We start from the raw sequence: 13,700 nt of genomic DNA, 5'->3' as shown, positions 1-13,700 counted from the left end.
CAGAAAGACAGATAGGCAGGCAGGGGGGCAGGGCCAGACAGAAAAAAAGAAAGACAGGGGGGCAGGGAGAGAGACAGAAAGACAGACAGACACGGGGGGGGAGAGAGACAGAAATAAAGTCATACAGGGGGAAGAGAGACAGAAAGACAGGGAGAGATAGGAAAAAAGAAAGATGGGGCAGGGAGACAGTTAAAAGAAAGACAGACAGGGGCCAGGGAGAGAGACAGAAAGAAAGATACAGACAGGGGGAAAGGAGAAAGACAAAAAGAAAGACATAGACAGGGGGCAGGGAGAAAGACAGAAAGAAAGAAAGAAAGAGAGGGGGCAGGGAGAAAGACAGAAAGTAAGGTGGCAGGGATAGAGAAAAACAGAAAAAGAAAGGGGATCATGGAGAGAGAAAGAAAGACAGACATACAGAAAGAAAAAGAGAGAGAAAAATAACTCAGCGCCCCATTGTGCTAAAAGTCTACACATCTATTCTAGCACCCGTTAATGTAATGGGTTAAAAAACTAGTAGACAATTTCTTTTATTGACTATCAATGCAATAGGTTCAACCATTTCTAACAGAGAAAGTAATGTTTCAAATGTTGGTGTTATTTATATGGTTCAATTTATGCATTTTTTTTTTTGTAAAATGTCTAGTTTAAGGCAGATATATATTCTAATAATAAATAAATAATTTCTGAATTACAGTTCTCAGGAAGGGTACCCAACCTTACACAGATGGCTACATATTCTGTAACAATGAGCTCGGTGGCTGGAACCAGATGGCTTCTAGAATTAAATATTTTCCCGGTGCTGAGACAGTTCCTGTTGAGTACTAAATAAGGATGTTCACCTTCTTACCGCTCCTGGCTTTTCATTATCTTTGAGAAATAAAAGACAGTCTTTAATTTCCCATCTAACAGTGTCATTACACAGACAATTCGGGTCCTTTTTCAAGTGGTTCAAGCTGTCCCAGCTGTCCTGTGACTGATGAATAAAAAAAAGAACATGTAATTGTGGTGATGCAGCAAACGCACACATATTATCAGTGCTCATTCGCCCATCAATTAACACAGCAAATTAGTCAAGAATTTAAAGTTTGTTATTCCAGTGATCGGAAGACAACGTTTGGTTATCCTGCTCCAGTGACCGTGCACCATTTCGTGTGTTAGTCATAGAATTACGCACACAGTTCGTGTGTTAGTCATAGATTACGCACACAGTTGTTACATTGTTGCAAAGCACAGCGGTTAATTTCATGGCTCCCAACACAATGAGAAAATCGAGGACAGCATTAGAGAAGCAGGGGACGTGTACCGCAGAAATGGGACAGATGTAATCATTGTTTGGAGAGGAGGCAAGGCCGCGGCCAACTAACCTGAAAAATAAATCTCTTTGTTGACTACGGAAATGGAACCTTTGATGTTACATTTGCTTCAAGAGAGGGGGGGCGGAGGAGGGTTGTGTAACTGTAGTTCTTCAGGACCACAAAGTGGTTCGAGTCTCAGGGCCTCAACAATAGATAATCACCCAATATGCTTGGTCTTTCGTTTGAATGAAATGAAATACAAAACAAAATGTGTGTTTCCTTTTAAAAATCGCAGGACAACTGCAGCTCCAAAAGATAAAAATATTCTCCTGGGTTCTCCCTGATCCTTCTGGCCAACCTTTACCTAGTGCAATCTCTTCATGGGGCAGGAGTGACCCTCAGTTACTCCTGCCCACTAGGGTGGCTATTGTAAATGGTGTTTCTAGACTGGTACTACAACCACACTTTCGACCTGGTTTTCAGCACAGTATAGCTAATCATGAAAAACCAATGGAATCTATGAAAAGAACTTCTTTTCATAGACTTCTTTTCATATATTCCATTGGTTTTTCATGATTAGCTATACTGTGCTGAAAACCAGGTCGAAAGTGTGGTTGTAGTATTTTGGTCTTTTGAGGGGCTTGTGTTGGATTTGCTTCTAGACTGGTGCCATTGTTCATTTTTCTATACCAAAGATGCTGGTATGGGACAGACCCAAGCCAGTGCCATTTTCTAGTAAGAACAATGATGTCAAATCCTGGCCACTGGTGCCATTCACAATAGTGATGGTTGGACAGCAGCAACCAGGGATTGTGAAGAAAGAGAAATATATGTTAGAAGGGTGAGATAGGATTCAAGGTCGGGCCCAGGAGTTTGTTTTTCATATAGTTTTTTTTAAATTTCTTGTGGAGGGCAATTCTAAAACCTGGGCACCCACATTTATGCATGCTACATGGATATTTGTTTAGAACTCAGCATATATGCATATATCTGTGCACATAAATATATAAATGCATAATTTATATCTAAGTACTTTTTCTGCAGTCCCTTAATTTCCCTAATGTGTATTTCAGTGTTTCGCAAACTTTGTCAAGTTGCGGCACACTCAATGTAGTGGCTGCAGCTCGAGGCATCCGGAAGTGCACGGACGTTGATGTGATGATATCGCATGCATGCGTGACGTTATCACGAAGGCCCTCCAGGCGGGCCCTGAACCACCAGTGAGGGGCGCTAGAAGTGAAGACAGGCAGAGCGAAGGAGAGGCGTTCGCGATGGCTGGTTGCCTACAGAATGTGCCTCTCGCCATGAGAGGCACATCCTGTAGGCGGTAAGAGGGCGCCGGCGCCTCCTCCTCCCCGGAATTTTGCAGCACACCCGAAACCTTGATCGGCACATTAGTGTACCACAGCACACAGTTTGCGATACACTGGGGTGTTTGCAGGGGGGTATTGACACGGGGTGAAGGAAAGGTGGTAAATAGGTGGAGCTCCTACTTACACATGCATATAATTGTTGGATAGACTTCTCATATGTTATGCCCCTTCAAGAATGCTAAGATCAACTGAGCAATACCTACCGTCCGTTCCTTCGTTATTAGTCTAGGCTACGAAACAGTCGTGGGCTGGCTTGGGACAGATACGTTCAGGCGCTACTTTTTTGCGTTAGGATCGGAAACGCGTTGCTCCTCTGATTTTTTGAAACTAAACATAAGTATATTTTGCAGAGGGTGCATATGTTTAGCAACAAAAGTTTTTTTTCTGCCTAAGTTGGATGGTTGGTGGCGAGGGTTACCCCCCCACCTATATAACGGAGGCTTTTTCCTTTGTTGTAAATATTTTCTGGTGGGAGTTTTTTTATTCTATTTGTGTAAGATTTTATTTCAACAGCACCAAAAGCTATTCTTTTTTTTTTTTTTTTTCAAGCTCAATGATTTTTTTTTTTTTTTTTTTAATTAAAGCATCTTCTGTAGCGTAAAAGAAAGATAAAAGCTGCATGTTGCGTATCTCTAGATACTGGTCTTTTTCATCAGACCAGAAATTTTGCAAATTGGAGGTTGCTATTTATTACCTGCCCTGCTCCAGAGCTTGAGTATCATAACATCCTGCTCAGCAAGCTGAAACATGTGCAGATAAGGAAGGCGATGGCTGCGGAGAGAGAGTTATCAAGCACTCAAACCTCCACATTGCTATGCACGTCAACACGAGGCAAAGTGATGATTTGAAAGCATAAAACATTAGTCTGAAAGCGATCTTTTCTGCTTATCTCGTTCTACAGGGAATAGGTTTCTGAATAATAAAAGAAATGCATATCGGCAATTCCTTTCCAACAAACCACTTAGCATCAAAGCATTAGGATCAACTTTTAATGGACAGGGCGTAAGGCTTAGAGATTTTAAACTGGTTTAATACAGTTAAATAAGCTGAACTCTTTGGTGTGTTTTAAAGCAAATCAGGATTAATGCATTGGTGGGCTCTACGTAAACAAGCACATTGAGGCCCTCACCATAAGTTATATATTCAGATACATTTATCACCTCTCTCTCTCTAGTCCCAAAGCAATTTACATAAACACATCATCATAAATCTCCCTAATGCCGCCTCCCACATCTTTATCTTTATCCAATATATAACATACAGTAATTTAAATCCCCCATATTCCAAAGTCCAACCACCAACCCCTTACATCTTGACAAGTCATTTAAATCATTCTCTCTGTGCATCCATTATACAGTATATCATCAATTACGCCACTTCCCCAAATTGCATACTATACCCAGAATTTTAGCTCCAAAAGTCTTAGATTACTGTAATATTATTTTAATCAACATGCTTCTTCATATAAATACATTTTAAATCTCCCAGAAACACGGCATCTTTTCTGATGGCACAAGAATCTGGCAGAGAAAAAAAAAGCAGCAGATAAGAATTCTGTTTGCTAGCTCCTCCCAACAACTGGAGGATAACATACATAGGATGCCCAAATTGTATCAATTTTTATCAATTTGTTATGGTATTTGTGCTAGGCTTTGTCTTAATTTTATTATTATCTTCTCATTGTTAGAATCCTTTGGTCTTCTGATGCAGGTCCTTGTCGGGTCCCTAAAACACATCAATACTATGCGAGCCAACATCGTCTCAGATACCGCTCCCTCCCTCTGAAATTCTGCACCAAATTAAACCATTTTAAATCAAAACTAAAAACATTTCTGTTTACTGAACGCTTATGGACTATAACTGTTTCTTATAAGCAGATATATGATTGGGCATCGCCTACCTCTTGTCTTCCCCTTCTATGTTCCCTTTCCTCTCAATAGTGTACAGTACTCCTCCAAAATTTCGTGGGGTTTCCGTTCTAGGAACCCCCGCAAATTTCAAAAAAACCACGAATGCATTTTTTCGCCTGTCAAAAGGCAGGAGGGCAGCTGGGGCGCCAGCAGGTAAAGAAAATCACTCGCGGTCTGCTTCCAAATGCCTCTTCCTGAAGTAAAGTCGGGCTAAACCAATCAGGAGCTGCTTTGACATGCAGCTCCTGATTGGTATAGCCCGACTTTACTTCAGGAAGAGGCGGTCGGAGCAGTCCACGAATGAGTGAGTCCACGATTCGCGAGTTCACGGGGGAACACTGTAGTTCATTCCCCCCTTCCCTCCTGTGGACGTATGTCCTGCCAGTCTGTTTGGTATATTAATCTACTCACTAATTTAGTTATTTTATCTTAGTTTTAATGTACATTGCATACTACTTTTGATTAATGTACACTGCCTAGAAATCTGATTAGGCAGTATAAACATTTTAAAATAAATTTAAAACTTGATTAAAAGTGTGCTTACCAGTTTGATGATTTGGTGTTCTCTGCTGTTTTGTGTTTACCTTCATCAGGTTTCTCCATACAAATATCAAGCAATAAAACCAGCAAGCAAAAAAAAAAAAAAAATTTTTTTACACATGTGAGTGCTTGAAAATTGTGAACTGAAGATTTTTTTTTTGCTTATTATTACTTCTGGACCATTTTGAAAGCGCACTTACTTGCAATCAATCTACCATGCCATATATATGGAGAGTACTTTTATTTAGAATGCTGGTCAGAGAAACACTGCTCAGGACAGAGATAACACGTGGCGTTGGAGAAGGCGCCCCAAAATGACCACAAAAATATATTACACGGTAAGAATCAATGTTACGCTTGTTTAAAAAAAAACCACATATTTGTCAGAACTTACTTTTTGAAGGCTTGAAATTTCAAGACACATGTGCAGCATAGCGTGCATTGTATACAATAACTTTATTAGAATCAAATGGATATCACAATATAGATTCATCCACTTAAGTAGTCATAGACTGATAATTATATATGAAATAATTTACACTGTGTATGTTAGAATGCTATCAACATTATAGCATGTACATGTTGTTACATATTAAGATGCTGTTATTAGAGAGGCAGATGCTTGGTTTTGGTTATGCCACTATTCTTCCGAGCTTAGGCTGAATGGAAAAGAAATGAATGATGTGAAATTAATTTGCTATGTACACTCTGGGTTATATTTTTATACCGCACTGCCTAAATTTAGATGGCAACAAGGGCTGTAAATGCTCATATTCTATTTATTTATGAATGTATGTTAATTTTATTCCCCCCTCCCCTAATTCTACAAATTGCACATACAAATTAGGGTATGTGCCCAATTTCATTGAATAACGAGTCAATTAGTGCCAATAATTTGACACTAAGGCCCTCTTTTACCAAGGTGCGCTAAGCGTTTTAGCACGCCCTCAATCAACGTGTGCGTTAACTGCCGATGCGTCCATAGGATAACATCCACGTGTTAGCATTTAGCGCGTGATTAGCGAACGCTAATATTTATTGTGCCCTAAAATGCATAGCGCACCTTAGTGAAAGAGGGGGTAAAAATCAATTATCAGTGCTAATTGGAATCAATTAAACGTTATGTGCAAATATTTACGCGCCTGAATCTGCGCATACATTTTGGCCCGGATTCTTTTAACTGACGCTGTTGCTGGCGGCCACCTTAGCAGCGGCCGCTGATCGTGTGACAATCATGCGATGGCGCTGAATACAGAATTGCGCCTCTGGCAGAGGAAGGCACTGGAAATGTAGGACAGGGTTTTCCGAGCCTCTATTTCCGGCACCTATCTATGATGTGAATCGTGCCTCTAAAGGCACTTTTTGCTGCCTAATGCCACTTCCGGTGTTAGCCACGGAGGCGCAATTCAGGGGCTGATTTTTAAGGTGCCAGTAGGCGCCTTGAAAATCGGTGAAAAACAATGTTTAAACTGCATTTTTCACTGAGCTTAGGTGCCAGTAAACAGTTATTAAAGACCATTTGTAAAAGATCAAAAATGAGCCCTGATTTTAAATTCCCTATAAAAAACTCAACTTTTCATTAAATTTATTAATTGGACTGTTAGTCTTTTAATTAGATTGAATTGAGTTTAATTTAATACTAATAGGGACTAGCCTCAGACTTAGGAGTGTGTGTTTCCCAAATTGGGATTACTCCAAGAGAGAAATATATTACTCTCTTGCCTCCTTATAACATCACTGGCTGTTACCCCACCTCCCTACCAATATAGATTAGTTTAATCAATATTTAATTATCTTCTTATAAAACTTAAACTACATTGTATGCATGGCCTCTCAAAGGAGGCATGACCATGGGCAGATCAGGGACATTCCTATAATTTATGTGTGCCGTTATAGAAGAAGAGGGAACTGTGCCTAATTTAGGTACAAGGATTTACGCCAGTGTCGTTGTCATAAATGGTCATGCCTAGATTTAGGTGTGGTTCCCGGAGCCAATGAATGGCATCTAAACTTGAACGCTATTTATAGAATACCGCTTAGCGTGTTTTGGGTTTTTTTTTTTAATGTCGGTGCCGATTTTTCAGTGCCATTTATGAAATTCAGTCCTATGTGCTTGCAAACGACCATTTACTGGCTACCCAGTATGGTGGAACCAAAGGCCAGTGTTCAAAGGCAAATATTTGGAACTGGGAGCTCACATGGATGTAGAATGGGTGGGATATTCAATAACCTCTTATCGAAACATTCACTCACTCCAGTAAATTAAACACTAAGGATGACACAGCATTATTCACAAATAAGAGGAAAAAAGGAAAAAGCCTCAGATGCTACAGGAGAAACAACCACCGATAAACAACACATTTACACTGATAGATTCATTTATTTAAAAAATTTGTATACTGCCTAAGCTCGAAGCGGTTTCCAAGTAGCAAACATTCATAAAATTAAAATGACATCCAACTACCATTATCTACATTTAACATTTTGTCCACACACAACATATATTATTTTCTACAGCCTACAAGCAGGCGATAACGAACAACCTGCATAATAATGTTTTGAAAAATGGTGGTCCTGTGTGCCACAGATGCAGAGTCTGCGTCCTCTCTACTAGGGTATCCCTTTACTCTCTTGACCTTATTCCTTTGCTGCGAATGAATACTTTTCTGTCCATTTAAGGAGTTCCTTTCTATTCGATTTGATCTGCATGGTCAATAATGGGGGTATATCAAGACTAAAATAAACATAAACAAATATAATAATCTGTGTTCATAGTATCACAATCTAGGTGGTAGCATTTAAAAGAGCTCCAAGGCTGGTGTACAAGGTTATACCTAAAACATAGGTGCAAATTTGACCTTTATAAAGGTAAAGGGGATGGGACTTCATATACTGCTTTTTCTGTGGGTTTTACACAAAGTGGTTTACATAGGACAATGAAGTGTTCAGTGACTTTGCCCAAACAAGGGGCTGCGGTGGGATTTGAACTCGCAACCTCAGGGTGCTGAGGCAGCTTCTCTAACCACTAAGCCACGCCTCCATTCCCAGTGGTCTATGTTGCTAACTCCCCCCCTTAGTGTGAAGAGTTTCAGTCTCTGGTAACCAGAGCTGACATTCTGATGTCAGAATGCCTCATTCCACCAATAAGAGTCAACCTCATCAATGATGTCACAATAGCTTGATTGAAAAGGGTAAAGAACGTGATATATTGCTTTTTCTGTTTGGTTACAATCAAAGCAGCTTATACAGGTACTTATTATGTACCTGGGGTAAATGACATGTTAAGTGACTTGCCCAGAGCTACAAGAAGCTGCAGTGGGAATTAAACTCATAACCTCAGGGTCCACTTTAGCTAGTATACCTAATTTCCTTTACCGAATAGGCTCTGAAGAGGTGCATTCTTGACACCTAAAAATAGACTCCCCTCCACTGAATTACCCTTGTGAAGTAATTCTAGGAAGGGACACCTAGGTACCAAGCATGAGCCTATTTGGAGTTTATTTTGTTAAAAAGTAAGCACGCACGCCAGCCACAGAGCTTTTGTAAATGCTAGATTGTGAAAGTATGCGCATAGATTATGCTATTTTAGGATCTACACAAGTGTGTACTCCACTCACCTCCAAAGCAGGTGCCTTTGAATACTGAGGTGTACGACTCACATTACAGAGTACCGCATAACCAGTAAATACCCATTCACACGTGTATTTCCACATACACAAACGCTACATTTAAACACGAAAACACCATGGTGAACTACAGATCAAGGAAGAAGGAAGAGCTTGTATATATCTGCGAGTACAACAGTTTGTCTTTATTTTTATCTTTAAGCCTGAAAGCCTTTTGATAAACCGACTTCCTTATATTAATTTGCTTTCCTAGATACAGTCCCAAGTACCCTGATGAAGTGGTCATAGACCATGAAACGCTGGCTGCCATGGGGGGGCTATGTATAAAAAAAAACCCCAAAAAACAACAAATCCATTTTGAGGGGTTTGCAAAAGTATATAGGTCAGACACAAGGGTGTTACAATATTTCATGAGGAGCACTGAAGGTTTTTTATGCCTGTGATGTGTGTGTGGTAGAATTGCTGGCACTCCATGATCCGAGGTGGGGGTAGGCAGTTCAGGTCCTCGAGACTCACAGACAGGTCAGGTTTTCAGGATATCCATGATATCACAGACGAGTTAGACAGTGAACTTCAAACACTATCACGTGGTACGCTTGTTTTAATAAAATGCTCAAAATTAGTTTTATTCAGACTGTAATTTAATAGAAATACTTAGCTTTCACCCAACAAGAGGTCAGCCGTTTCGCTAATTCATGCTTCGTCAGGGGGTTGAAGATTTAAACAGCCCACCACGGGTTTTGAAGTGATCTAATGATGATGTTCATACCCAAGTAACCACCGTTTGGTTCGTGGGTATTTGAAGTTCACTATCTAACTCATCTGTGATATCAGGTTATCTGGTTTCAATATGCTTGTCTCAGTGTTTGATTTGATTTTCACATAGTTGAGCAAGTTGTGTTCCAATATTTATTTTAATCGAGATGGATTTGCATGCACTGCTTCCTTGAGATGCAAATCTATCTCATGCATATTCATTGTGGATATCCTGAAAACCTGACCTGCCTGTCGCTCTCGAGGACCGGAATCGCCTACCCTTGATCTGAGGCTTTTTCCTTTTCTGCTATGAGAGAGTGTTCGCAGTGGTCAGAGTATTTTGATAGAGAGGTTTAAATGTAGTGTTTCCGCTCGGTTTCCTCCACTCTAAATTTTTATTTCCACATACATGCATAAATGACTAGAATATGGTATTTATCTGTCTCCTTGCTTCTTAAATCTACCAGCTCCTCATGGGATCACCCTTTATATTCGCCAGTTATATATTTTGGCTGAGTCCATATTTTTAATGGAACTCAGAAATGCCTGCATTTTGGATAATGTCTGGAGGAATTGGTAAACCATTCAAAAGGTAACACGGGCCTCTTGCAAGAAGGGAAAGTGGCAAGGGATCGTATAGGATACATTTCTGTTATCTGCACTTCTTTTATTCTAGTAAAATAAATTATTTTTTTGTAAACACATAACAGTTACTTGGTCCTCAATTAATACAAATCACATATGAATAGCCACAAAACACCAATAGAAACCACATGAGTAGGAGATGAATATATGCAGAAATGGGCTAAATATTGGTCCATGTTTCATAATGCCCCATAACGAAAACAGACTTTGAATCCTTACAAAGTATTAGAATCCTTAGTAAGTCAAATACTATTAGTTAAGTTTCCAAAATATATAAAATTTTCATACATTTACTTAAACATTTATCTAATAAAGGAATACTGAAAGAAACTGGAAAATTCTTTAACACCTGATCTAAATATTTTGTTTTACTGAAAAACCTGCATTTGCACACCTAACCACGCACACTGGTAAAAATAATAAAAAGTTTCTAACACGTACAGAGAGGAATATTTTCAGACTTAACAACCTTCCATGCTTCATAATTCACAGTTTAATTTTCAGAAATCATAAATGTTGGCTTTTTTTTTTTTTTTTTTACACAAAATACAAATGAAAACATGAGGCCTACTTCCTAAGCTTCTCAATATTGCACACAAGATGCTAAGGGATCGAGGCTACAAAATGCTTTTTGCACTTAAAGCACATATACGGTACAAAACTACATTAGTTATCTATACAGTACAAGTAACATTGACTCGTTTACCGCCTATGACTGTGCATCTGTTCACAACGTCATGCCTATCGGAAAGAGTCACCAGCATTATAGACTTCAATTTAAACACCCTAGGCCTAATTCTATATAGGCCACCTATAAAATCAGCGCAGATTAGAATGGTACTAAGCGCAATTCTATAAAAGATAGGCACGCTGTACAGAATCACACTTAGCACCGCCTAACAGGCTTCCTGACTTTAGGCACACCCAATTTATGCCAGGATTTATTTGCCTTAAATACCTGTGCCTAGCTCACAGAGGCCCCTGACTCGTAAACACGCCCATGATTTGCCCCCTACACACACCCACATTTAAGTAAGACACCTACTTTTTATAGAATCATGTTTTTCGAGCTAGGCGCCTAACTTTCAATTACGTCCCGTTAAATCCAATTATGAGATGTTAATGGCCAATCACTGATACCGACTAAGCCTATTAATCAATTAAGTTAGGTGCCAATGTTGGCTGGGCACACCGATGTAAGTGCCCAAGTTTAGGTGGACTATCTAGAATTGGCCAGCCGGTGCAGTATTCGTCGATTTAGGAATTTTTTTTTTTTAAACTATCAGTGCCACTGAAAATTTATGTTCTTAAACTGTTTAAAGAAAGCATGTTAATGATGACCGGTTAAATCTGATTGGCAAAGGAAGTTGGGCCAGCTTGGTTATATCCACCCATTTGGCCAAAGTTAGCTTGCTGGCCCAGGCCTCCCTGCTGGCTATACCCACCAGTTGGCCCATAGGTGTCTTGGTTATAACTGCCTTGTTGGTTATAACTGCCTTGTTGGCTATAAGTCTGGTTGAAACTGCTCGACTGCTTTTCTGTGCTTTCTTGAGGATATCTCTGGCCAGAAGAATGCCAACCAGTCTCCTTAAAAACAAACCAAATATTCCCAGCCCAGAGAATAAAGTTCAAGAATCCAAACACCTAGAAAAAAAAAAAAAGAAAGAGAGTCACACACTGTTATTTTCTTAACATCATATACAGTGGTACCTTGGATTACGAGCATAATCCATTTCAGGAGCATGCTCGTAATCCAAAATGCTCGTTTATCAAAGCGAGTTTCCCCATAGAAAATAATGGAAACGTGCTTTGATACGTTCCCACCCCCGATAACCGGCATCGCTCCCCCCCGCTCGCAAAGGCACCGGCCCCCCCGCCCGAACAACTTAAACTTACCTTCCCCCCCCCCCCCCCCCCCCCCCGTCTAGCACCGGCACAAAGGCACAGATCGTGTGCCTAGAAGATCTTCCGGCTTCTGCCTGCCTGCCTTGAGCATGCATCTGCACATGCTCAAGATCTTCTAATTCTCCCACTCATCTTGCAAAACACTCGCAAACCGGGTTACTCGCATACCGAGGTTTGACTGTATCATTTTTAAAAGCCATTGCAATTGAAAGATCACAAGGAATAAAGAAACATGCGTGCGTGCTCAATCTTTTTGAGACGCGGTCTTCTTAAGTCTCCTTTTATCAGCTGCGTTAGAACATGGCTGCAGTGCACCCTTACATGGGTCTTTTTTTCGAGCGCCAAGGCCAATTTTAGCACAGCTGGAAAATGGCTGATTTTCCGTTTTCCCTATTAATGGGCATGCGCTGATAGGGTGTGTGAATTTTGGAGATATCATAATTTTAACAAGCACCAGTGACAAATATGGTACAACTTCATGTGGAACATCAATAACCAGCTTTAAATTTTGTGTAATATGTTATTTAACTACCTGAAATTTGTAGGAAATTATGCAAAAATACACAGATTACTGAAATATGATAACATAGTAGTTTTTATGTGTTTCCATTGTATATTAATGCATTTTGTGCCCCAATTATCAATTTATATTACCCATAGAGACACTAAGGGGGAAATTCTGAATGACGCTGGTTTCTGCAGCCACTTAAGAAGTGGCTCAGAATCGCATAACAGCGTCCTATACACAATTGCGCTTAACCCCGCCTAATCATCCCAATTCTTTAACCGACACCCTTGTCATAGGCACTGGTTAGAGAATCTCATTGCTGCTGAGCTGACCGCGGCAAGTGAATCTCCTTGCTGCTATCAACTGAGTGGCAGCACCCCCTCTCCCCCCCCCGATACTGTCTGCGGCAGGAGGGATACTCAATTTCTCCTGCTGCCATCCCTAACCCCCCCCTTTGAAGTACCCCAGCAGGAAGGATGCTCACTCCCTCGTGCCGGAGCCCCCCAAATCCCCCCCAACCGCGATGGGCAGGAGGGATGACCACTCCCTTCTGCCCACAGGCCCCCCCAAACCCATGATCTCCCAATCCATGACCACCCCCAGACTTGAGCTCCTTGTCCCAGACCTAAACCCCGTGACACCCCCATACCTTTTGTAGTACGGTGGCTCGGAGGGATGCCTTCTCCCTCTGGCTGCCAAGCTTGCCTCTTTACAATGGCGGGCCTTCCCCTTCCACACGGGGGAGGGGTCTATGGCTCTGATTGGCCTAGGCACTCAAGGCCCCTCCCATAGAAATAAAGTAGTTTTAAGGATTTTTTTAAACTTCTGAAAATCAGATAGCGATCCAGTTAATTTGTTCCACAGCGTTACTCCCATGATGGAAATGGGAGAAGTTCTACTCATATAGCACTGCTAGATGTACACAGTGTTGTACATTAAAACATTCAAGAGACAGTTCCTGCTGAGTAAAGCTTACAATCTAATAAGAACATAAGAATTGCCGCTGCTGGGTCAGATCAGTGGTCCATCCTGTCCAGTAGTCTGCTCACCCGGCGGCTCCCAGGTCAAAGACCAGTGCTCTAAATGAGTCCAGCCTCACCTGTATATGTCCCAGTTTAGCAGGAACTTGTCCAGCTTAGTTT

At 40.8% G+C, this 13,700-nt stretch overlaps 1 protein-coding gene across 4 annotated transcripts in view; it reads right to left on the bottom strand.

Annotated features, from left to right (window-relative positions):
• Nucleotides 1-7,150: 7,150 nt before the first annotated feature.
• Nucleotides 7,151-13,700, bottom strand: part of SYNPR (synaptoporin) — a 425,318-nt gene continuing 418,768 nt past the window's right edge. For all 4 annotated transcript variants that reach the window (XM_033925907.1, XM_033925910.1, XM_033925906.1 and 1 more), the window contains one exon: nucleotides 7,151-11,789. In XM_033925907.1, the coding sequence (XP_033781798.1) occupies nucleotides 11,490-11,789 (300 nt within the window). In that variant the 3' untranslated portion in view covers nucleotides 7,151-11,489. The remainder of the gene's footprint in view (nucleotides 11,790-13,700) is intronic.

The sequence above is a fragment of the Geotrypetes seraphini genome, chromosome 17, assembly GCF_902459505.1.
Source record: "Geotrypetes seraphini chromosome 17, aGeoSer1.1, whole genome shotgun sequence".
Lineage (NCBI taxonomy): Eukaryota > Metazoa > Chordata > Amphibia > Gymnophiona > Dermophiidae > Geotrypetes > Geotrypetes seraphini.
The sequence above is the reverse complement of the archived record's forward strand: the minus strand, read 5'-3'. Positions and strand labels throughout refer to the sequence as shown.